At 36.9% G+C, this 27,405-nt stretch overlaps 1 protein-coding gene and 4 pseudogenes across 2 annotated transcripts; 2 read left to right on the forward strand and 3 right to left on the reverse strand.

The window, feature by feature from the left end:
- Nucleotides 1–3,355: 3,355 nt before the first annotated feature.
- On the forward strand, nt 3,356–6,105 carry LOC143574969 (receptor like protein kinase S.2 pseudogene; annotated as a pseudogene).
- LOC143574975 (receptor like protein kinase S.2 pseudogene) lies at nt 4,987–5,994 on the forward strand (annotated as a pseudogene).
- Nucleotides 6,106–6,114: 9 nt separating the features above from the next.
- LOC143574970 (putative calcium-binding protein CML22) lies at nt 6,115–10,204 on the reverse strand (annotated as a pseudogene).
- A 3,016-nt stretch (nt 10,205–13,220) lies between these two features.
- LOC143574984 (protein PHR1-LIKE 3-like) lies at nt 13,221–18,897 on the reverse strand (annotated as a pseudogene). Its single transcript, XR_013142687.1, has 6 exons — nt 18,686–18,897; nt 16,993–17,069; nt 16,182–16,236; nt 15,841–15,919; nt 15,181–15,250; nt 13,221–13,814 (listed from the first exon to the last, which is right to left on the reverse strand). The product of XR_013142687.1 is annotated as a protein PHR1-LIKE 3-like (transcript).
- A 3,179-nt stretch (nt 18,898–22,076) lies between these two features.
- LOC143574985 (E3 ubiquitin-protein ligase PRT1-like) lies at nt 22,077–26,525 on the reverse strand. The gene is made up of 7 exons (XM_077059468.1): nt 26,365–26,525; nt 24,450–24,478; nt 24,192–24,371; nt 23,875–24,120; nt 23,276–23,464; nt 22,782–22,894; nt 22,077–22,531 (listed from the first exon to the last, which is right to left on the reverse strand). Exons 1-7 carry the CDS (start codon nt 26,454–26,456, stop codon nt 22,094–22,096), a joined length of 1,287 nt encoding a protein of 428 aa, XP_076915583.1. The 5' UTR covers nt 26,457–26,525; the 3' UTR covers nt 22,077–22,093.
- Nucleotides 26,526–27,405: the final 880 nt, after the last annotated feature.

The raw sequence follows: 27,405 nt of genomic DNA on the forward strand, positions 1-27,405 counted from the left end.
TTATTATATATTGTTAACCACAACTCAATAACCTCCCGCGCATAAAAGGGTCAGCCCTCTACCAAACAAGAGGTTAACTAGTTTACCCATCGGACAAAAGGCTTACATTCCTTTCCTTATAAAAGGAATACAACTCAGTCAGGCAAGACACACCAGATCTGGAAGTTAACACATACTCTCTAATCTTCTCTTCTTCCTTGAAAAGTTTGCACTTTGCATGCTTCTTTCTTACTCCAAAAACTACATAGCTTCCCTAAACCAAAAACCGGTTCCAACATCTCGGTCTTGGATCCTTAGTGAATCATAACAAATAACAACTAAACTAGTGAACCTCTCTCTACGTTTTTCAAACGTAGAGGGACCCAACGACATGCGTTCGGTTAACCGGAACCCTTGAAGCCTGTTAGCCTAACCAGTCTATTCACTATCATTGGTCTTATAATTGTTGTAGCAACAATTACATAAACTATAGAACTAAACAACTTCGATGAGTTTGATCAACTTCCCAATTAGACCATGTAGTATACTCGCATGGAATGCAAGAGGGTGGTGACACAATAGAGTAGAAAAGAAATGGCTTAGGCTTCGAAAAGCGCCGTCTACCTTCTTACTGACACCACATCTACATTGGTGAGCGAAAAAATCACATCCCTCCATTCTTCCCTTCAACTTTGCGTGGTGAGAATGGCCCTAACCACGTACAATCGTACATCACTCTCTTCCATTAGTTGATGTAACAAATTGCGGTTGGTTTAGGCTTTTTTATTCTTATTGTTTAGTATTAAAGTATACTAAAAAGATATGAATGGAGAATAATGGGTATAATATAGGTAAAGTGGTGGGGATGATTGGTGAAGGAGGTGGTGAGATGTCGCTGATGTGACATAAAAATGAAGTATGGAGAATGGTATATATGTGTAAGGCCATGTGTTATACTCACGATTCTTCATTCTTTGTGCTTTGCCACCTTAGCGTCACCTCATCACCATCACCGCTGTTCAACTCCACGACTCAACCTATGTTATAAACATGAGTGTTCATGGCCGAATTTTGATAGTTTTTAGGTTAAATTGTGGACCAAAATGTTAGCAACGTTTTTGAGTATCGAAAACCGAAACCAAACCATTTAAATTTATAACCAAACCAAACCAAACCATCACTAACGGTTTGGTTCCTGCTTGATTTCACAAATTAGACTTCAGGGGTTGGTTTGTTTCATAAGAAAAAGATAGTATCCTAGACCAATTTTTTTTGCATAGTAGCATAGTAACTATATTTATTTTACCTAATAAAAACAAGCATAACATGTATCAAACAAACACACTTGGTTCAAAACTAAATTTGATTTATACACTCATAGAGGCCCCTATCTAGGTCGTCTAAACCGCTCGTCGCTCATTAGGAAATTACTTGGAAAATGCTTGCTTGTTTTTTCGCTGGATTGTAAACGAGCCACTCTGCTCAGTTCGATTTGTAAACAAGCCAAGCAACGAGCAAAGGTCTGCTCAGTTCAGTTCGAATTGAATATCTTTAATTTATTTTTTATATAATTATATAGGAACAAATATACAAATATATATACAGAATACATAAATACAAGTATACAATTTTTTAACCATTTTAAAATTTTCATATTCCATCAATTTAATAGTTTCATTTGTTCACTTCAAGTTTTCGGAATATTAAAAGTTTGTTTACATATTCATTATATCTCACTTAAACTTCTTCCTCGTAAAAATTACAACATATTACACGTTTGCTAAAAACTACTAATTTGTTTACAAAATTTATCATTTACAATCTTCAAACTTGTTTCTTACTAAAAATTTTAAAGTGAAAAAGAGATAAAATAATGCTCGAAAATCGCTCGATGTTCGATCAAAAAATGCTCGTTTTAATTTTGTCTCGTTTCGATTTTTGCTCGGTTGAAATTTCATTTGTTCGGTTTAGTTGTAAACGAGCCAAGCAACGAGCCCTACCCCTATCAAACATACCCAATAATTTCATTGGATTAAAGAGAATAAGAGAACACATCCCCACCTCACCCTCACCGTCCAGAGATGGGCCTCCAACTCGATCCCGCCATTGGCTTTCGTTGATGATAGGGATGGCAGTTAAACCCGGGCCCGATGGGAATACCCGAAACCCGACATAATTGACCTGTCCCATTAGGGGTTGAGACGGGTTTGGAATTAGTTTTGAAATTTTTCGCGGGTCTGGGACGGGTTTGGGATTTATAAAATACCTGGTTACCCGACCCGATTACCCGATAACATTGACCCATTTACCCGATTATATACCCGATGTACCCGGCATAATTTTTTATATATTTGTTATATATATCATATATGTTTAGTATATAATAATATTAAAAATTATTATATATATGTTTGCTTTTGTTAGTTCCGATAACTGGTCATAGTAACATTTGAAAAGTTTAATAATATTATCTTATATATATATATATATATATATATATATATATATATATATATATATATATATATATTGTCAGAACCCGATAGAAACCCTATAGATTTAATTTGGGTGTGTCTGACGGGTATGCCCGAAACCCGCGGGTTTACCCGATACCCGATGGGTAATTACCCTATAAAAACCCAACGGGTCTGGGACGGGTTTTTATAATCAGGTTCGGGTCTGGAAATACCTAGACCTGTCCCAGACCCGACCCGACCCATTGCCATCCCTCGTTTACCCGATCCGACCCATTGCCATCCCTCGTTGATGAACAAACAAAACTACAAAAGGGTATAATTTACTTGATCCACACGGTTTGGCTTCTACTTCTAGATTTCATATTCTCTTTTGCCGATTTAAATCCACTCTTTCTTAAAATGGTCTACACATCCTCTATAGGATAATTCAAATATTATCAACCATAAATATCATCGATCAATAATTCAATATTGTTTATCCTAATTCTTATCTGGCCACATGATTTAATATACCAAAAGTTTGTTGTCATCTTTTGCATTTCTTAAAAGAATAAATATTTCAACCACTTCATTACTTTTTTTAGTAAAGTGGCAATTCTTTAATTCTCGAAGATTTTTTTGTACATTTTTTTATGTAATAAAGGTTTTAAATTTGACCAATAACCATATGGTTCTAGATCAGGGGTGACAAGTCAGAAAGAACAAAAAGTTAAAAAAATGAAAATAAGGTGTACAAAAAAGACTATAAAAATGTACAACTTTTCATGCAGTGTGTGCAAATACATATAAGAAAAGTCAACCATACAAGTAAGCAAATTAAAGTCAGAAAACACGCACATACACACGGATTCACACAAATAAGTATTTATGCACTTGAATAGTTATGTAACTTATAACTTATATCATTCACCATACAACTCCTAAACAAACTCATGCCATCAGAACAAACATAACCATGCCCATCACTAGCCTTTGCTTCGTCTTACCGACCGACAATGTTGATGATAAACCGGTTGACCATGGCCATGATCGTGACCGCGATCTTAAACAACTAGATACCCGCTCACACATACACAAACACCGGTCATGTAATATTCACATCCCTGATGTCATCAGGCGGGCTCTGGCCCGCATGTACCACATGAGGATTAATATCCGTTCTTGTGGTTTCTGCCACCATGGTGCATGGCGCAGAAACCCGTCTATTGTATTCCATGACACCGAAGGGGTTCATTTACCAAACGAGAAGGCGTTTGCAGGCCATAGCCCGAAAACATTTAGCTACTCCGAGCTTTACATAGGCACTAAAGGGTTTAGTAAAGATGAAATACTTGGAAGTGGCGGGTTTGGGAGAGTTTATAGAGCGGTTTTGCCACGGGACGGGACCGTGGTGGCGGTGAAGTGTTTGATGGAGACCGGTGAGCGGTTCGAGAAGACTTTCGTGGCGGAGCTGTCGGCTGTGGCTAATCTTCGTCATAGGAATCTAGTCCCGTTACGTGGATGGTGCGTTCATGATGATCAGCTTCTGCTTGTTTATGAGTACATGCCGTACCGCAGCCTTGACCGGGTGCTTTTCGGGCTAGCCGGGGCGAGACTCCAGTGGGACCGGAGGCTGAAAATAGTGATCGGTCTTGGTGCGGCTTTGTTTTACATCCACGAACAGCTCGAGGGTCAAATTATACACCGCGATGTGAAAACGAGTAACGTGATGCTGGATTCAAGCTACAATGCAAGACTTGGTGACTTCGGGTTGGCTCAGTGGCTAGAACATGAACTCAAGTACCATATTAGTACACCATCAGCAAACCATCGTCGGTTTAGGGCCGCAGAAACCACGAGGATTGGCGGCACGATTGGTTACTTGTCACCCGAGAGCTTCCACACCGGTACTGCCACTGCCAAGTCAGATGTTTTCAGCTTCGGGATTGTGCTGCTCGAGATTGTTTCGGGACGAAAAGCAATCGATCTTACATTCCCGGATGACAAGATTATTCTACTTGACTGGGTTAGAGAACTATCTGATGAAAACATGACTTCAAAAGCAGTTGATCGACGGTTAAAAGACGGGTCATACAAAGTTCATGATGTCGAGCGTTTGATTAAACTCGGGTTGTTATGCACGCTCCACGACCCGAAATCCCGACCTGACATGAAATGGATCCTCGAAAGCATCATTGAATCGCTTTCGGGCACATAACTTGACCTCCCTGATCTTCCATCTTTCAAAACTTACCCTCGGTACATCTCGGTATATCCACCAGTTAGCAGTAGCAATGTTACTGACACCACTACAACACCATCATCAATCACCAATGCAGCTATTAGTGCCATTTCAGCAAGCACAATCACCTTCGTCACCGCCAAGGGAGACAGCTTGTATGTGACCACCAGTGTCGGATACACTGGCGGCAATGACATGATCCCGAGCATGATCTCGGGGTCCAATATTACAGAAACCGGATACAGTCTCGATGATAGCATGATCTCGAGCACGATCAATTCGAACCGCAGCCCATCGAAAATATTCCCAATGGTTAGACCGCCACGCGAGATCACCTACAACAAGATCATCTCTGCCACGGACAATTTCTCGGACTCTAACCGGCTAGCTGAGCTCGACTTCGGGACTGAGTACTATGGTGTCATTGACAACCAAGACATAATAGTGAAACGGCTCGGTTTGAAGACATGCCCAGCTTTACGGGTCAGATTTTCAAACGAGCTTTCGAATTTGGGCCGACTTTGTCACAGGAACCTAGTTCAGCTCCACGGTTGGTGCACCGAGCAAGGCGAGATGCTCGTGGTCTACAACTATTCGGCTAGCCGTATGCTAAGTCAACTCCTCTCTCATCATAACCACCAACGGTCACAACCGGTCTTAAAATGGACACACCGATACAACATTTTGAAATCACTTGCAAACGCGGTTCATTACCTCCACGATGAATGGGAACAGCAAGTTATTCACAGAAACATAACCTCATCCGCCATAGGAATCGAGCTCGATATGAACCCGAGGCTCGGGTCATTTGCATTAGCCGAGTTTCTAAAAAGAAACGAACAAGATCATCATGTGGAAGTCAACACTTCAGTCAACGGGATTTTCGGGTATATGGCACCTGAATACATGGAGTCAGGGGTAGCCACCACAATGGTGGATGTTTACAGCTTCGGTGTAGTGGTGCTTGAGGTGGTTAGTGGACAGATGGCTGTCGATTTCCGAACGCCTGATGTGTTATTGGTGAAACGGGTGCATGAGTTCGAGACCCGAAAGAGGGATTATAAAGAATTGGTGGATTCTAGATTAAATGGGGAGTATGATCATGAAGAGTTGACCAGGTTGGTTAAGTTAGGTATGGCTTGCACGCGGTCAAACCCGGAGTCGAGACCAACCATGAGTCATGTTGTTAGCATACTAGACAACCGTGCCAGCCTCAAGGAGAGAATGATAAGGAAGGAGAAAAGTGAAGAATGGAAAGAAAGAAATATGTTATCTTTGTCTATAGTCAGGAGAGTTCAAGCATTAGGAATACAATAATTTTAATTACACATTTTTCAGCCATATATAAAACATAATAAGAGTGTCACAAAGTTGTATGCTGCAAGTATGTAAATATTTAAGTATACATTACATTGTTAGTTGTTACCATTTATGATTTTAGATTGTTGTGATGTTGACATCGTCATTCAAGTCAATCCCGACCCAGTTCACCAGAGAGAAGAGGAATTCCCTGAACCCGACTTTGCCATCCTTGTCCTGTCCATTTCTTCTGCATTAATGAAAAATTAATATGGTCAAAATGGCATTTAGCAGTTAGCACAACATATGTTTAGCATAAAGGTAGTAAAACGGGCGAGTTGGCAACGTTAAAAACAAGTTCAGGTCAAATGGGTATGTTTTAGTGGAGTCAAAACAGGTCGGTTTAACTTTTGCTTTTCATTAATAATGTAGATGGTTAATGTATCAAATAGGATTAAAGAAACTATAGGAGATTTTATGCATTTTGCATACGACTTTAGACCGTTAAACCGTTCATGTTAGCAGTTAAAGTTAGGAGATTACTGAATCGACTCATGGTAATGTGAGTAGGAGATTTCTCCTTAGGGAAATCATCATTCATAGATTTGATTACGTCCTTCTTGTCCAGCTTCCCATCACCATTTTTATCAAGAAACAAGAACGCGTCAATAATGGAATCAAATGTTGCTTTAAGTTCTGGAGATCCCATTGTTGTTGCCTAAAACAAAAATTTCTTTTATTAAATTTTACCAAGAAAACAGTTAAAAGATTGAAGAATGTTGTGGTTACCGTGTGGTTTGATGCTAAAGTACCACCAAGGAGGTAAATAAGGCACAATACAACTACAAACTCATTAAATTTCATGCCTTTGTTCTTGCCCAAGTCACAAGACTCAAAAAGGTCATTAATTTCCTGTTCTGTGCAGTCAAATTGCAGTTTTTGTAAGCATTTTGTTAGCTCCTCGCGGTCAATAATTCCATTTGAATCAACATCTGAATGAGAAAGGAAATATATGTGAGGGGAATTAAAAATAAGCCAGTTTTTACACCACAATAATAACCAAGAATAAACTCGGGCGTAGTATTTACATGGTCCAACAATTTGCTAATATCCAAGAGCATTGATATGGTTTTATTAGATATCAGCAAGTATATATTAGCACTAATATACTAAAGGCAATAACTACATAGAAGGGGAACCAACAACAAAGTTTGTATACTTGTGAGAATCCATTACCGAAAAACTAACTGGACCCCACCAATACCTTGCTACCTAAAGAAATTTTGGTTTTTGAGATTTTAAAATTTGTTCATTTCAGTTTTACCGCTTTTCTCAGTTTCGGTTTTCGGCTTTTTTGAGTATGCCATTTGGGCATTAAGTTTTTGGGCCAGAAAAAATTGGCTCAAAATAATGAATTTGGGCCAAAGTGTTTTTGTTAATTAATAAATAATTAATTATTATACATTTGGGTTAAACTATTCACTAAATTCTTATGAATTACTTAAAGTTGAATGTAAAAATTTGAAAATCCATAAGTTAGGTTCCGATTTTACAAAAACATTATATCAAACAGTTGGTTTTTGTTTGGGGTTCAGTTATTTCGGTATCGGTTCGGTTATGTTGGTTTCATGCAGTATGCACACCCCTACAGAAAACCAGTGGAAACTAGACTTGAACCTGAGACCTCTATGTGCTTTTTTTTAACAAACATGTTTAATCTGATCTTTTGCTAGCTAGGGTCAATATAGTCATACATTGAGAAACAAGCAAGGAGTTGTCTTAAGAAAACAAACCATTATCTGGTTCATAAGTCTATAAACAACCTATTAAACACCCATTACACATTTAATTCTTTGCACACCATATAAAGAGGATCCACAAAATGAAAAGCACTAACAAATAAACAAGCATAAGAAGGTCGAAACTAAAATCCTGTTAAACTAACCGAACTGTCGAAAAACGCCTCTAATTTCTTCCAAACCCTCTCGGTACTGAGGAAACCGCAGAATTATGCTATTGATGGATTTAATTTTGTTCTCTCTTTGAGCACTTCTTTGTTTAGCCTCCATCATTTTCCTCTCAAGCTCACTGTCCAACCTCTCATACTTGTCTGTCGAATTGCAGCAATGCAGAATGCCTCCAAATCTGTTGGATAATGACTTAAGAGACGGGCACGGTCGAGACGTACCTTCAAAAGATATTAAACATGTAATTTACTTGTTTTGGTGATAATATTGGAAGTTGGGGTGCAAACGAGCCAAGCTACTCGGGATCGGCTCGTTAAAAAGCTCGAACGAGCCGAGCTTAATCGAGCCTGAGCTCAAGCCTAAAAGTAAGCTCGTTTAATAAACGAGCCCGAGCCCGAGCTTCACCTATCGAGCTCGAGCCGGCTCGCGAGCCCAAACGAGCCTGCCATTTATATAATTTTTTAAAATATTTATTTAATAATTATTAATTAATATATATATTGTTATTAAAAATAAATAAAAATAACTAAATAATATATATATATTATTTTATGCAGAAAATTATAATAGAAAATAATATATAAAAATAATTATATTATTTAAAAAATAACTAATAAATGGTAAACGAGCCGAGCCCGAGCTTGACAATCTACTCACGAGCAGAGCTCGAGCTTTGGAAATAGAGCTCGAAACGAGTCGAGCTCGATCTCGAGCTCTGTGTAAATTAAACGAGCCGAGCTCGAGCCTGGTCGAGCTCGGGCTCGGGCTCGGCTCGGCTCGTTTGCACCCCTATTTGGAAGTAACTGAATTCTCTGGTACGTATCAGATTAGTGCACAAATGTAAACCAATAATTGCAAAATTTGATTATTTTAGCATTCTATCTCCAACATAATCATAATCTACAATCAAAATTCAAAGCACTAGCAATAAGTACAAGATGAATTAAACATGTAATTTCTGTGTTGATTTATGCAGTTTGATGAAACTCTCTGTAATGAAGCAAAGTTGTATACAAATAACTGAATTCTAATCAAGGGTGCAGACGAGCCGAGCTGAGCCGCTAGCGAGCTACTCAAGATCAGATCGATAAAAAGCTTGAATCAACCCTAGCCAAGCCTGAACCTCAGATAAAGCTCATTTACTTATCAAGCTCGAGTCTTGTATGGGAAGCTCGTTTAGGCTAGTAGAGCCGTACCGAGCCTATATATTTTTAAGTTTTAAGTTTAACCTCTTTCAGACTTCTAAGCATTAATTTCACACTGCACAACCGAGATCGAGCCGAGTTTTAGGTCGTTTAAAGTACTACACGAGCTCGAGCCAAGCTTAGGCTCGTTTAAGGTTTTCTCAAAATATATAAAATGTATAAAATGTAATTAATAAATAATAAATGAGCCGAGCTCCGGCACAGTTGCGAACCAATAACTTAAAAATTCAAAAATTTTATCGTTCTAATTCTAGCAAATTAGCAATAATATTAGGCATACTAGTTCTCTACTATCAAAATTCAAATCACTAGCAAATAGCAATAAGTACAAGATGAATTAAACATGTATTATCTGTGTTGATTTATGCAGATTAGGGCAAAGTTCTAAACCAATAATTGCATTCTAATCAAGGGAGCCGAGCCGCTCGCGAGGTACTCAGATTGAATGATAAAAAGCTTGAATTGAGCCTAGCTCGAGCCTTGTACAGGAAGCTCGTTTAGGCTCGTCAAGCCTTAACGAGTCTTTTGTATTCTAAGTTTAACCTCTTTTGGACTTCTATGTATTAATTCCACACCGCACAACCAAGCTCGAGCCGATTTTAGCTCGTTTAAAGTACTGCACAATCTCAAGCCAAAACTAGGCTCATTTACAATAAAATAACCAAGTTTCAAATGTGTTTCAATTATTTTTTCTCAAATCGGGTCACTAAATATTCAAATCGAGTCTCACCGATTTTTTTGTGCGTTAAGAAAGAAATGGAGGATAAGATGTGGGGGTCGGAATTTGCAATATAAAAGTTAATTAATAAATAATAAACGAGCCGAGCTACCATTCGGAACTTATAACTTAAAAATTCAAATATGTTAACGTTCTAAACTTGTAATTATTCTAGCATGATCGTAAACTTAAGTCACGTAACGATCGAAGTAAATAACAAAACGATAACGATCAAAATCAAATTATGCAAAGTAGCTGTTAGAATATTGAAAACATTAGCAGCATCAAGTAACTGAAATTGGCAAAGTATAGTATACTTACTCATTGATGATATTATTATTATTATTATTGTTTGAATGGAGGAAGAATGAGAATGAGAGTATTAGTAGAAATGAAGAAATTATTGGAAGCATTTTGGTAAGGAATCGGGTTCTTGTAAAAGTCATGAAATGAAACAGTTTCTCGCTTTTTATATATCAACTTGGGTGTTGGTAAAACCCGAGTGGGTCGACGTGAATTCGGTTGGTGTTGATTATGTTTATTAAGGTATAGATATTGTTGGTAAAGTTTGAGCGTTAAAATCCAAAAAATTAATTCGTCATACACGTGTTGTCGGTCTCGGTCATTGTGGCAGTAATTCGACACGAAATCGGTCAGTTTTGAATCTTTTGATTTCGCTCGCTACGACACTAGAGTTAAAAAATGAAAAAGAAAATTATAAATTTATATGAAGGTGAAACAATGGCCAATGGGAGGGGTGTCAGACGGTAAACTTGCGCGTTGGTAAAACCCGAGCGTTGTCAATCACATGCGTTGAAGAGGCGGGTCTACTCGAATTTGTCGGTTTCGGTCAGCTTCGTTATGGTACAGGAATAAAAAAAATGACATTTGGTCGGTTTCCCTTACATTCGTTTGAACTACAAAAAACAAAACAAAATACACGGGATTGATACGGTGCTGCCAAGTGGCCTAATAGAGTACTTGCGACACCAAAGTTCTAGTTTATATATAGTAGTAATCGCAAAGTTGTTTTAAAGGGATGTATACGAACTAAACGTTCGATGAAATGTTTTCAAACGGTTTGACAGGAGGTTCTTTTATGTTCTTTCGTTTAATAAATGAGCAAACATGAACAAAGAGTTTTGTTTAATTAACTAGATAAATAAACATGAACATAGACCATGATCATATTCGTTCAACTGTGGTCATGAACATCTAATGTGTTCAATATTTATATTTCTTATTTTTTGTTTATGTTTATTTCAGCCAAAGAGTGGTTTATTAGTCGTTATCATTGGCGGGTTTTGTTGAATTTTTTATTAGATAAATATGGTCTAAAATTCCGACCGGTTATTGTGAAATTTTGAGACTATCCCTATGAAAGTTTGAGAATAACCTAATAAAAAAGTAAAATGAAAAATTTTACAAATATAATTATGTAAATGTAATATAAAATATAAATAATTTTTTCAATTAAATTTGAATTTAATACCAGTTTTTAAGTAAAACAGTCCAATATCCAACCCAATTCTTTAACCACATCGTAAGCCCAAAACTCAATTCATTCGAATTATACTCATTTATTAGCCTGCTACCCAACCCAAGTCTAATTTTTGAGAGTTTTTGTTTGATCACTTGATAGTTTGATTGTATTTATGTTTGATAATAGTTTGTAGGAAGAAAGAATAATGAATCTCTTAATGGAAGGATTTCTCAATAAAAAAACAAAGTAGAAGATAAGCAAGGATCATCTTCTAAGACTCCCGAATTTATCGAATTGGATGATCTTTGTTCAGATGCCGTCAAATGTTAATAGAAAACCATTTTCTACTTATGACGTAAATAAAAGATTATATGACCAGATCCGATTCAGTCAGATTGGAACGGCCAAACTAGACCAGTGAAATATTTCATACCGATTTGACCCGACCCAAAAGATTTCCGACCTCTGTGAAAAAAGTTTCTGGATTCGCCACTGTTAATCCTTTTGATGAGAAATTAGGGATGAGCTTGACATCGGTACTGAAACGAGCCAAGCCGCTCGCGAGGTGAGTTACTTGGGATGCCATGTGGTTCATTTTGTGCCTAATGGTGCCTAAGCGGCTTATATATATGTCAAAGCGTGATTGGTCAAAGCCTATTTGGAGTTATTTTGGTCAATTTGGCTACTTTGATTTTTTTTTTTTAAATTAATAATATTAGTACTTCATCTACTCATTTAACTATCTGTTTGTTTAGGTAATCACAACATGCATCATGCATGTGTGTATAGACGTATACACCAATGCTATATGTAATCATGCGTTGGTGATGATGGGAAAATGTGCATATAAATTCAATTAGCTCTCCATTATGATAAACAAACTATCTTCATTCTACTTCATATTTATAATGAGTAATAATAATACTATCTCAAATTCTCAATGACATGTGACACAATAGTGAGTCTAGTAGAATCACATTCTGATGGATCTTCTGTTGTCGTTTGATCATCGGTGTAAGTTCTTGTTACATGACCATTTTATCGTGCCGTACTTCTTAGATAAACATCCTTATCAACATCGTCATTTCTGAGATATAGTTGGAATAAAGAGAAAATATGGCATCACAGATTCACAGGCTCACAACATTTACGGTTGCACCGCCAAAAGCGTATATGCAATGCTTTATGTACTTGTTAAGATGCTAGAACCACGAAATCACATACCTATTAATACTACTTCTAAATTTACAGTTTGTCCACCGTGGGACCCAAACCCTCACACTTAAGTGAGAACATCACTTTGTACACTCTTGATGTTATTAAGGAATTTTTATATAATTAAGAAATAAATATCTTTGGTCTGTGTAACTATTTGACTTGGTTGTCATTATCATCGTATTCATTATACCCCACCAATAGCAAAACTATGGTAGGCTCTGAGGAGGGTAGGATGTAGTACCTCTACCCCGCATGAATAGAGAGACTGCTTCCAGTGAGACCCCCGGCTCAGTAGTAGTTTTGCATCAAACCTTGGACATGAGGCACATAACACTCAACCATCGGAACACCGGCGGATTGGTGCATGTACCCTTGTCTTTTGGCTATCAACACTACCACATGACGCCTGATTAACATTCCTACACACTTAACGTTATTTTCACGATATTAGTAAAAGAGCGTCAAAATTAGTGCAATTTCACTTATGCCCACCCGAGGGTTAACACATATACATCATATGCACGCACCGCAAACAAGGCTTACCATTTGACTTGGTAAATTATGATATTAAAAGCTCATATTGTCTAAACCCTTAACCACTTAAGAAGGAACACAATTGCTACACACATTAATACCGCTAGACTATAAGCTACTTGGTATTTCATTTAAATACGCGTGTTTGTTAAGCATAATTTTTTAAAGCTGTGACGATGATGGTGCTGTTGGTTTAGTTAGTGGCGGTTGAGTTGAGGAGATGGAGGTGGCTGGTGATCGGGTTTGTGTGTGCACATGGGTAACATCGACTACACAACGTCGCTGGAAACACGTTAAATAAATAAAATCCCTACTTAATAATATCCATCTACTTTACCCTAAAGTTACCGAAAATCCAACAAAATGTCAACGGACAAACAAGAACATGTTCCCAACAACCTATCCTATATTAGCCGCTTTCCACTCGGCTGCATAAGCATGGCCCGTTGCCTCTTGTTCAGGGCTGCAGCCTGAGAGCTTAAACTGTTGTCATTCGTGGGCCCATGATCAACTTGAGTGAGTGAAGTGGTCGGGTTGAGAGGTGGCAGACAGTCGTTGGTTACCTTGATTGCCAGATCAGATAGTTCCTCCCTAGCTGCATCCAGTCCAGCAGTTGCGATTGCTTGATCGTTTAATGCTTTACACGCTTTTTCCAATATCGATTGAAGATATTTTCCTTGCGCTTCGATCCTCAGCTGGAGACGCTGTTGAACCTGAAATAATCAGATAATCAGAACCAGACTAGCAAACTGGAAACCTGAGACATTTTCAGGTATTGGACCGGGCATGCGAGTGTCGTTTTTAAAAGTTTTCCAGATCACCTGATCTTGTTTACCAATGTAGAAACTGAATATATTAATATTTTATATAACTTTGAAAATATAATAAACAATATGTTGAAGTTGTTAGAAACTTCACATAAAATTATTAAATCATCATCATCATCATCATCATCATCATCATCATCATCGTACTCAGTATATCCCACCAATAGCAAAGCTATGGTAGGGTCTGAGGAGGGTAAGATGTAGACAGCCTTACCTCTACCCCATGGGGATAGAGAGGCTGCTTCCGGTGAGACCCCCGGCTCTATACTAGTTTTGCATCAAGCCTTGGACATAAGGCACATAGCACTCAATCATCGGGACGCTGGCTGATTGGTGCATGTACCCTTGTCTTTCGGCTATCAACGCCACCACATGATGCCTGATTAACCTTCCATCACTTTTAACGTTATTTTCACGAGATTAGTAAAATAACGTCAAAATTAGTGCAATTTTACTTTTGCCCATCCGAGGGTTCACACATATATACATTATATGCGCGCACCGCAAGCAAGGCACATATATACATTATAAAATTGCTAGAAATATAGTTGAATATTGTATATTTCAAGTTGATTTCTGACATGAATTTAACATAGGTTTCGGCCTAGTAGGGGTTAAACGAGTCAAGCCACTAGTGAGGTGACCTACTTGATATTGGCCCGCTGAAAGCTTGAATTGAGCCAAGCTTAACAAGCTTGAGCCCAAAACTAAGCTTGTTTAATAAACGACCCTGAGACCGGGCTTCACTTATTGAGCTCCAGAGCCTAAATGAGCCTATTATTTATATAAATGTTAAATAATATATTAAATATGCATATTTTTATGATATTAATTATTATATATAAGATTATGATAAAAAAAAAACAAAATAATATATATCATGTTATATATACATATTATAGTTAAAATATATGGAAAAAAATTACAAATGTATATACATCGATCAATAAATAATAAACAAGCCGACTTGTTTACACCCCTAATCCAACAAGTATTCTCACCACACAACACCATAAGGGGGTTATATCTCACACTAACGTATGCCCGACGTGTATGAGACACGGCTTTATAATTGGGTATGTTACTGGGATCACCAAAACTCATCCCAATGAAGTGGTTGGGTTGAGAGGTGGCACCCGCCGATTACCATCCGTAAATTAAACTGGTTGGTAAATTGCTTGTAACAAAGGGTAAACCAAAATTACCTGATTACCCTTTCTTTTAACCAAAATTACAAAAGACACCCACTAACCTCTAGCTGTTCGTGTAGTCTTCTTTGGACTTCCATCTGCACTCTCAAAGCTTCTGTAACCTCAAATCCACTGTTCCAAACACCCAAAAAAAAAGCATGTAACAAATGGTATGCTTCTATATATGTTTAATCTTAAACGGGTCAAATGAGTAGAACAGATCAAAGTGTCAAACGAGTCAAAGTCACCAAAGTATACTTTCAGCATACTAAACCTCCTAAGATGATTTACACAAAATTATAGTTTACGGGCCAACCCAACCCGTACCAAATAAATACCCAAATTTTGACTGAATTCGGTATGAAGAGGGGTAGGTTCATTTTGGTACGAGCCAACACGGTGTACTATAGAGTCCGGTTCAGTTTAACCAACTCAAAATAGAAAATTACCAAATGACCTCCCTTCTATTTCATTTCATTTAGCCTAAATTTGAACGCAACGTACCACTTAATCGAATTGCTCGACCTAATTCGCAAAACCAACATCGATCGGAACGATTTGTAATCAGATTTGGAACACCGAATTTGTTCGATTGGAACGGCGTACTGGAGTGATTTGGAACGTAGCGAATTTCGATTGGGTACATCACGCTCCAATACGGGGATCGAGCGTCCCTGAGCGAATTTGGTAACTATGATAAAAATTTAAGAAATGGAACTTACTCGTTTAAGTCTTGTGGCATCATTCTTGCAGAAGATGACGTCGATGAAGTCATTTCTTGGCTCTCAGCGATGCAAGACACTGTAGATCAAACCGTAGGCACAATCAGTTACAATTTATATAATAATTAGAAATCCTAATAAAATATCATATAATCAGATTTTGTTTAACATGAAGTGAAAATAATAAATTTAATGCTTGATTTTCAAATTTATTGTCTAAATCATATTCCCCAATTTATTTCTCGAATTTTTATGATTTTCCGTCACACGTGACACGTCTTTCATCTAATATCAAAGACCATAATTGGTATTGTTAATTTACTATGATAAGAAGTCAGTACCTTCTTTAGAGTTCTCTGAAAACTCTTTGCATGATTGTTTCCCCATTCGGAATTTCTGCAAATACACGTGCGGCGTAAATTAAATCTAGAAAACTCACAAAAAAAGATCTAAAATAAAGAACATCTCAAAAGTAAGGGTGTTTGGATGTGCGTTTTGGAACTGGTTATGCGATATTAAATGATCATAACCGAAAATCAGATGTATAAAACATGTCTAATAATTAGTTGTATTGTGCCCTGCTTGCGGTGCGCGCATATAATGTATATATGTGTGAACCCTCGGGTGGGCAAAAGTAAAATTGCACTAATTTTGACGTTATTTTACTAATTTTGTGAAAATAACGTTAAAAGTGATGGAAGGTTAATCAGGCATCATGTGGTGGCGTTGATAGCCGAAAGACAAGGGTACATGCACCAATCAGCCGGCGTCCCGATGATTGAGTGCTATGTGCCTTATGTGATATGTCCAAGGCTTGATGCAAAACTACTATCGAGCCGGGGGTCTCACCGGAAGCAGCCTCTCTATCCCCATGGGGTAGAGGTAAGGCTGTCTACATCTTACCCTCCTCAGACCCTACCATAGCTTTGCTATTGGTGGGATATACTGAGTACGATGATGAAATTGATGATGATGAATAATTAGTTGTATTAAAATGCCATTGTTAAAATGTATGTAAACTAAAACACCAACAATTTTTTATCAATTATAAAAACAGTCTTCTATAAATTAGTGTTTACCGATTCTTTTATTTTACCATCACGCATAATGAGAGTTGAATTTACCGTTTTTAGTAGATAATAAACAACAAACCTGCAGATGCGACTTGAGGTGATAGAGAGTGAGCCCTTTTACCCCCATTGTTCTCATTATCATTTTTGGCGTTGCTTCTGCAACCATTATACATGAAATTAAACTAAAATTTTTAACAAATTATCCAAGAAAGTAAGTCAAAGAGGTGCATAATATGATAAAAGGCGACTCTAGCTAGCAACAAATTAACGCCTATCCATGCGGGTTTTAACAAAATTAAAATCCACAATTCTAGCATGACAAATAACTAAAAGATTCAACTTAACGAAGAACATAAGATGCAAAATAAACATAGTATTCACAATTCTAAATAGCTAAAAAACTAAATCACTATAAAATAGTATAACAAAATTAAAGCCCACCATTCTAGCATGCTAAATAACCAAAAGAATGAGTGTATTATTTGTGATACTCAAATGCCAACTGCCATAACCTAATTAACAAACTTTAATAAACTAATTTCAACACAAATTATGTTACATATCCAACAAACTGTGATTAAAATTCTTTAATAACATTTATCACTCTTAAGTTAACTTGCTAATTCTCAAGCAAAACCCTAACTATGGAAACAAATCCCCAATTGCTTCTGTAACCATTATATATCATATAGACAAAAATTATGTTAAGAAATTATCCAATAATATTATTAATTCACAATTCTAAAAGATCCACAACTTTTTGAAAAGATGATACTCAAACGTCAACCACCATAACTTAATTAACAAACTGTAATCAGTGTTGCAAAAATCAGTATTCGTTGCTGATTAATTGGTAATCAGCGAGTGGCCGTTTCGATTTCACCTAATTGGATCCAATAATCAGTAGTCAGTCAAAGCCGGTCCAAATCAATTAACAAGTTTGAAAAATTATACTTATTAATCCAATCCTATTAATAAGTTTGAAAAATTATATATAAATTCGAAAAACGTCATACGCATATATATAATTTTTTTAAAAAAATTACATATAAAATTACAACAACCGACTAGCGCCTAGCAAGTTCTACATAACTGACTAATTTCAAGTTTTCAACTCAAATCATGATCCATATCAAACAAACTCTACTTGAAAAATTCTTTAATAACATTTATCTTTCTACCCAAGTCAACTTTATAACACTTTAGTCAACGATTTGACTTTAATAGTCAACCCACCATTTCCCAACATAAACCACCACAAATTAGCTCCCAATTTAGAGTTTAAAACCATAACAATGTTAAAACCCTAATCATAAAACAACATTGCGAATGAAAAAACATTCAGCACCACCGAGCCGTGTAACAGAACCAATCAGGCCCTATAATCAGTAATCGGTCCAAATCGTTCAAAAATCAGTCAAAAACTAAAGTATTTGAAAATGTATTTTATACATATTAATCCAATCTCATTAATGTATAAAATTTTAAAAAATTACAACAACCAACTAGCCCTAGCGAGTTCTACAAATTATGTTCCATAATTAGCTACCAAAGAAACAAATCTTTATACTCAAGAAGTCAACTTTACAACACTTAAGTCAACAATTTGACTATAATAGTCAACCCCACCATTTTCCAGCATAAACCCACCACAAATTAGCTACCAATTTAGAGTTTAAACCCATAACAATGTGAAACCCTAAATTACCCCCAACAAAACCCTAACCATAAAACAATTAACAATGTGAGTGGAAATGAAAATGAACACTAACTATCGGCGCCACCGAGCTGAGTGACGGCGTCAACAAATCTCTCGTGCAGCTCAGCCGTCCACCGGAGGCGTGGCTTGGGATCTGTGGTGAGCACCAGACATGGGTCTCCGACCAGATTGGTGGCAGTGGCGGTGGTTAACGGCCGTGAGTAGTCGTCTAACGGAATGGAGTGATGATGATGATGAAACATTTGTGGGTTAATGTTTAAGGGTTAAGAGGCAGACAGTGATGTGTTGTGTTGTGTTGTGTTGTGTTGTGTTGTGTCATGTGTTGTACTTCTGGTACTAGACATATAACATTATTGTTTTTTACTGTTTTTTGATGGTTTATTTGGAATTGTGGAGTTATGAGATTTATTTTTTATTTTATGTAAATATGGAAGCGTATTGTTTATATAAGGCCGAGTGTAGTGGGCGGTATGGGGCGAAAAGGGGCGATAAATTGGTGGAACACCGCCCCCCGGTGATAATTGGGCGAAAAGGGGCGTGGGCGGGGTAATATTGTCGCCCGTTGAAGAATAAATAATAATATTTTAATAAAATGACCGTTGTCAAACGGTCAACTTTAAAAAAAAATTAAACAATATATATATATATATAAACATACACCATTCTTCTCCATTTTATATCCATTTTATACACAAATCAATGAATCATACCCAATTTCTTACAAAAAATAAACAAAATGAATCCTAGAAACAACCCGAACCAACAGAACTACCAACTCCCTGGTTTCGGTCAAGCGTATGGTTCGCAATCGAGCCAACCGAACTACCAATTCCCTGGTTTTGGTCAAACGTATGGTTCGCATCGAGCCAACCGAACTTACAATGGAACCCGAGGAACCTGAACCAACCGAGCTATCCGTATCAATTTTCCGACCCGAACCTAAACATGTACGCCAACTTTCTCAGCCCCCAAAACACATTGCCGGCGTTCGGTTCTACACCACTGGAGTCGGAGCCGGTGACGGTACCGGATACGCAAACGTCACGGGCATCCGGTTCAAGCAAAAAGCCGACCCGTAAACACAAAAAAAAACAACCGGGGGAGTCGATGGCGCAACGTGATCCATACAAGCATTGGAGCGAGGAGGAGGTGGCCCTTGCAAGGGCTTGGATCGTCATTTCGGAGGATCCCGACGTCGGTAAGTTTTTTAATATTAAGTATTTATTAAAAATGTATTTAGTGTTTATTAAAATGTATACTAATTGTGACAAATAATTTTAATTTGTAGCTAACTTTCAAGCCACCGGGGTGTTTTGGAAGAAAGTATTTGAAGCTTGGCTCGATATAACCAAAAAACTCGAAGACTACCGGGGAAAAGAAGCGGTTCAAGCCCACTGGAAGGGGCTTAACGCCGATTGTCAAAAATTTGCCGGCATATTTAATCGGTTGCAGGGGCCCGGCTGGCGTAGCGGGCATAACGACAGCGACATTATAACTCAAGCCTTGAGCGACTTTCGAGCTCAGGGCCAAACTTTTGAGCGGCCCCAGAAACCGTTCAAGTATTTGAATTGTTGGAAAAAACTACGCGTTTGCGCGAAATAGGCCGGGACACCAGCCGTTCCCGTCGCCCAACGAGCCGGCTCATCCCGGCAATCAAAACGATCGAAGATATCGTCGTCGACAAATCCGAGCACACCAAACACACCCTCCGATGCTCGTAGCTTCTTCCTGGACGACACGGTTAATTTAGCCGATGATTTGAATATACCCGACGAAGATGAGGTAGAGGAGTTGCCTCGACCACGCGGGAGATCGAGGAAAATAAGGGGGAAGGTTTGTCGTCAACACGATTCAATACGGAGCCCGTTGAAATAAACGAGTTGGTTGGTCGTTTGGAAACAAATGCCACCGTAATTGGAGCCGACCTTCGAGCATCCAACAAACAACAAGAAAAGCTGAACCAGACGTTCGAATTAAAACAAATGAAAGACGACTACGAATCCCTCAAAGCGGAGGGGTTTCACGAGGATGCCGCATTATTGTTTCAACGCCGACGTGAAAAAATGTGCGAATATTACGGATATTAGTTTTTTTTAGTTATGTTTTTTTTTTATTTTTTTTCTTTAGTTATGTTTTTTAATATTTTTAATTATGTATTTTTTTAGTTATGTTTTCTTTATTTCTTTTTAATTTTAATGCATTTTTATTTGATTATTTAAATAAATTGGTTTTTATTTAATTAGTTTAATTATAAAAAGAAAATAATAAAAAAACACACTGTGGGCCCAACTTGTAGCCCCTACACCATTACACCCCAAAAACAAATTTTCATTCCATGCTGACTGGGCGTCACGTGTCATAATTCGCCCCCAATTATAGCCCCTCCACTACACATAACCTAACATGGAAAGATAATTTAAGTAGTGGAAAAGAGAGCAAGGCGATTACGTAGTAGACGTCTTGTGTATCACATTTAAAACATTACGTGTGACTGTATCGTTTGATTGTTAGAGTTCTTAGCATGCGATTGGTTTTGAAATAATTGTTATGCAATATAATAATTTAAGAGGGGTGTTCATATTGGTATTGATAATATGTTGAGAAATGTAATATGTGTAAAATTTATTTGTATAGAGTGTAGGAATGTGATACACAAGATGGTTATGTAGCACAGTTCCATGAACCTGTATAGATAGATTGTTTGTTAAAGTTTTAAAGAATAGTAGCAACGAAGATTAGCCAGAGTAAAACAATATAAATGAAAAACGGAAGAAAAAAAAAGATTCGTTGGAATGTTATCATGACATGTGCGGAGTTGGATTAGATATGGAAAAGGATGGGACGAAGACGATGGGCAAAATATTAAATACAGGTTGATGATGAGTAATTTTGTAATTTGATTGGGTGTGTTGTTAATTTGTTATACAAGAACACATTTTCATAGAAGCTCCCACTTATAATCCACTCAAGATTTATCTTTCTATCAATATGGGACAAACTCTATCTTCACGGTTTACAAGCTTTAACAAGTTAGAGCATCGATATCTCATTTATCTTAGCTTAGTATGTGTCCAAAATAAGTGAAAAATTTCTTAACAATATATGTTCCTAGAACTTTTCCCACTTCTGGTAACTATCCTCACAAAATAGATATAATAACCTTTTGTTCTAGTAAGTTGATTCTTAGAACTCTTTGTAGCCAAGGATACACTTCAAAGAATGAATGAACCAACAGGTTGTGAGTTCAAGTCCAACATAAACAAATACACACGAGTGAACATTTGTCTTTAAATAAAAACACCCAAAACCATCAAAAACCCGCATTCATACAATACTGTCTTTAGAGCACAAACTCATCTCATGTAAACAAAACGACCAATCCTCCGGTTCTAAATATTCAACGAATTGTAGTAAACAAATGCATGAACATTTCAAGATTCCAGATCAGCTCGAAACAATGTTACAATGTCGGTCCAAGGCCGTCATTACCACCCGATGCATCATTAGCATGACCGTGGCCTGCCACGTCACCTTCCGAATCTTGCTGAGCGTGGAGGCACAACTCAACAGATGTGATATCATCGGTTTGGTTTTCAGAATGTTCAGGACCCGCCACATCACCTTCCGGGTCTTGCTGAGTGTCGAGAGACAAGTCGGGAGCTGTGGAATCATCAGTTTGGTTTTCGAGGTGATCCGGATCATAATCTTCGGGAAAATCACCAGACAGGATTATTATAGGATTAGGTTCTATAACCTCAAACTTATGATCTGGTTTGTGCTGTTGGTTAAATCTTCCGGGAAGAGTGGATGAACTGTTGTGGCAATTTTCACATAAGTCGAAGCCGACTTCCTCTGTGCAGTCGTTGCATTTGTACCGGTTGCCCATGAGCGGATACATCTGTTTTACATAACCATTATTATTATTATTATTATTATTAATTAAAAAGTAACCTTTAAAGTCCAACTCTGGATTTAGTCAAACTGTTACTGAAAAATTAAGTACTTGAATAAATTTCAGACGGCTCCGTTACAAGTGTTTTCAAATGCTACGGCCTCGTAAATAATGTTATTCACTATTAATTTAATAATGTTAGTCACTATAAATATGCAACCTATAAATTTAAGTTTAGCAAAAGAGAAAAGATTACCCCACAGCAGTCACAACCAACTCCAAAGTGAACCTTGTGGCCTGAACTGCACAAGTGTTCATCCATAGGTACAGATGAACATTTAGAACCTTGTGAAAATGACGTTGAATCCGCTAAAACAAAATTAGTAAGATTTTTAGATCATATAAAACAATAATATGATACAACGATTTAAAAATTGTAAAAAACAGTAACCGCTAGAATTCAACGAGGCATACAAGGATCACATTTGTCATCATAGTGACTTAGAAGGCTCTATGCATCAACAATACAATTTTGGCAACTTGTGAACAGTTTAACCCGTTTGACTCATCTAACCTGTTTGCTTTTTAGCTAATAACTTAGCCCAAAGTGACCTATTAAATTAATTATACTTGTGAACTATGAGCAATGAAATATCTTTTTAATAAATTGCAGTCACACAATATTGCAGCTCACATTAAATAAACCTCATAGCATTAGCATAGATTATTAATGAAAAAAAATGGCGATACCTGTTGATGAATTTCCTGGCTCACAAGTTCTGAATTTGTCTATTCTTGCAGTGTATTCTTCAGAAAAATGTTGCTTCAAGAGGCCTTCTAGAACCAAACAAACTTTTGGAAACCCGTTTGGATGCATGCTTTGACACACTGGGCATCGACATGACTCGTTTGAAACGGCAATACATGCTTCACAAAATACTGCAAGAGAAAAAAGCATCATTTTGTCATTTCTTTAAACTTGGGTCAAAACGGTTATTTGTTAATACGGTTTGGGTTGACCTGTTTTATAACTTCATTGTCCATTTTTTTCAGTTTACATATACTTAATGTATTAAATACTTATACAACCTGCTTGACCCATTTCATTTAAATGTAAGGTTTTACATTTGACCGTGGCCCATTCGGGTTAAAAGATAACCAACTAAATCAAACCATTAAACTATGTAACTTTCTTGAATGAATAAATTAATGAGGTTGATTACATTCAAATAACATGTTGGACAGCTTTCAACCCAGTTGACCCGTTTCATTCTGAAACTAAGTTTTTACATCTGGCCCATTTGACCCGTAAAACATGACCCAAATCGACCCAACTATTTGAACCTTACCATGACCACAATTAAGCACCACAGGTCGACATAGAAGTTCTTTACATATTGAACAGAGTAAATCATTGATCGAAATCTGCTTGTTACATCTTTCAACATGATCACTTCCAGATGTACAGGTTCCTGCTACATCCACATCTTTAGTGCCATTATTTTCAGAATGAACAGGTTCCATGGTATGACACTGTGACGCCGCCAAATAATTTTCAAACTGCGGTGACGATGTTCCATGTGTCTTTTCCACCTCTGTCACAGGAAAGTGATAATATTATAAAGTTTACAAAATTATCTAATTATGCATTAAAAATTTATCATACTTGTTACTTGAATTTCCCTTATTTTATAAGCTGTCGGGTACAGCTTCAGCAAGACAGAGTGAAGAAGCCAACATATACTAGGAAAATGATAGTACGAGTGCCGACAAACAGGGCAGCGAGATTCCTGCCAAATGTCCATAGCTTCGAAGACACACCAAAAACATGATATATGGCCACAAGCTGCACACAAAGAGATGATAACTTAAATATCAGTATACAAGTAACGTTTAACTTGTGAAGTTTGCATTCCCTTCTTACCTAGTACAACTGGCTTGTAGATGAGATCCCTGCAGATTGCAGAACAAAAATATTATTCACATATAGAGATTCAAAGCTAAGTTATATAATAGCATAATTTGGCCTTCCTTGCCACCTCTTAAATATCACATAGCTAATACATGTATAGTGGCGGGTACAAATGAAAACCTTAAGTATTTGAGAACCATTTTAAGAAAATAGAACCACTTTTATCAATATCTGTTGACACCTCTGTAGTTAACATAAAAACATGTTGTGTTCCGTGCGAGTGAAAATACTATCTGTAACAAACATATACTACATTCACCAGTGTATACAAACAACGATGAATACACTACATGAACGGACGGCATTTTCGTATATATGTAAACAGTAAAAGCATGTTGTATTCAGCCGTCAACGAACACATTATCATACAACTATAGTGTATTCACCGGTGAATATACTATATTATATGTATACATATAGTGTAACCACCAGTGAATCAAGTTCTAGACTTCTAGGTGTTTTTACCTTTATTACAACAATGGCAACCTAAAAAATCTTCATCAAGCAGGCCCGACAGCAATAAAACAGTTCTTAATTTTTATCGAACGGTTCTCAATTACTTTGCAGTTCTGAATTGAACCTACCCATATATACACCCATACATACATATACATAATATATACATATACGTGTGTAAGAGAGAAAGACTTTAGATACAATACCAATTTGAAGTAAAGAACTGCGAGAACCACATAAAAGTTCTTACATAAACACGGGTGCATATTACACACGTGTGTCCCAATCTATCTATATATATTCAAACCTTATTGGCCAACCCCTAAGACCGTGTGTGGTGGATGGAGCCCCTACGAAGGCGTTTTGGCTAAAAGGGATGTAGTGGATGGAGCCCCTTCAAATCATAACCTTATTATTATTATTTTATTATTATTCTTATATTAAAAAAAAACAAATAAAACCAACCAGCCAACCAATCAACAAACACCTTCTTCCCCCCATCTGGCGCTTTGTGGGGGCGGTGTTCCCGGCGCCATGGGGGCTTTTTGGGTGGGGAAAGCGCCCCACTACGCATGGTCTAAGATCACATAGATAAACACATATAAAAAACAACATAAAATCTTCTGATAAAAGTAAAACTCTACTCAACTTTAACAATTTTCACCTTCTGTAATCCCTACTATGCTACATAGTTGTTCAAAGCGATCGCCAACTGCGCTATTTTTAGGCGAGGCGATGATTTAGCGCTTCTAAATGGGAAAGGCGCAATTCTAGGAGCAAATTCTGTTTTTTTTTTAAATTGTTTCGAAAATGCAATCCTAGAGAAGTGAAGTTGATATGATATTAATTTACATGGCGAAATCTTTTGAAAGATGTAATTCAAGTCCCAATCGACAATCAAACAAGTTGAATTGAATAACTCTCAACCTTATTAACCAGAAAAATAAAACTCTCAGAATGATTACAAACTCATAACCATAATCACAAGTTCACAACTTTGATTACGTTATATAGACCGTGACTCAGTACAATTAGAAACGTACTCATTTATCTAGCTATCATAAAAATTAAACACAACCCATTTACTTTATCCATAACTTGATTTAATTAATCGACCCAATTCCATAACCCGACACCCGAATCACGTCCAACAACAACAACAACAACAATAATAACAAATAATAATAATAATAATAATAAGTTAAATTCAACAAATTGAGAGTTGTGATGCATGTAAACAAGTTGATTCAAATGAAATTAAACTAAAACAATCAAAACCCAAAAATAATTCAATTCCAAAAAACCCAAATCAAATAACAACATGTTTCAATTAAAACACGATCAGAATAAACAGATCAAATCTAATCAATGTTAATAATAATAATAATAATTATTATAAATGGATACTTACAAGCAGACGCAGCATTTAAAGTCATCCGAATATTCCACAATTTCATCATCGATACCAACGGCGGCGGCGGGATTATGTTCCGGCTTACTCATTGTAGCGTAAGAAGGAACTAGAAGTAGTATCACGTGCGATGAGACGAGTGTACGAATATTATTATTATTCTTATTACTATTTTATGCTGCGTTGGGAAGAATACGGATTTGGAATGAAAATTATAATATTTTAAAAAGGAATTGAATGTAATTAGGTGAGTTGTATAACATAAAGTTGGTGACTCAAGTATCATCAAATCTATGATCTATCTATAATATAAAATATTAGATTTACGAAACATATATAAAGTTAGTTAAAAAGAGAGGTTTTAAACTTATAAAATCCATTTCTTTGGTAACAATTTATCTTTAGACGGAAGGATTTTAATGACATTCTTTTCTTTCTATTACAAGTGTTTATGTTTGAAAAAATATAAAATTTAAGGTGGATTAAATGATTATTTTTTTTTCTTACCAAATGATAATAATGCCCTTGAAAAGTGGGTCAATCAATATTGTTTATTAATGTTAGTTGTGTGTGTTTAAGGGTAAATTTGAAAATTGACTAATAAATTTTGAAAGTTAACACTTGTAATGAGACAAATAAAAAAAAATATATGAACACTTATAATGGGACAGAGAGAGTACAAACTATAACATACTTATTATTAAACCTGGCGTTATGAACATAGAATGGGCGCTAACCATATTCACATCATAAGGCTGAGGGGTGTGGGGCTTCAACGGGGGCGCTAGAGCCCCTCCGCTCGCGCCCCCAGGCGCGACCACCACACCACCAGGTGCTAGCGGGGGCGCTAGCGGGGCGCGAGCACGAAAAACAAAGCAGGCGTGATGGGGTTAGCGGCAGAGGAGAGCGTAAAGTAGCCTTGGGAAGGGACAAAGAGCCGTTGGTAGTGTTTCAAAGAGCCGTTGGCTCTTATTTAATTAAAAAATAAAAACGTTTTTTCCCTATATAATGCCCCATTTCATCCCATTTTTATACCACAAC

Source organism: Bidens hawaiensis, unplaced genomic scaffold (genome assembly GCF_021521415.1).
Source record: "Bidens hawaiensis isolate Kalapana, Puna unplaced genomic scaffold, B.hawaiensis_p1.1 tig00027229_1, whole genome shotgun sequence".
NCBI classification, from domain to species: Eukaryota; Viridiplantae; Streptophyta; class Magnoliopsida; order Asterales; family Asteraceae; genus Bidens; species Bidens hawaiensis.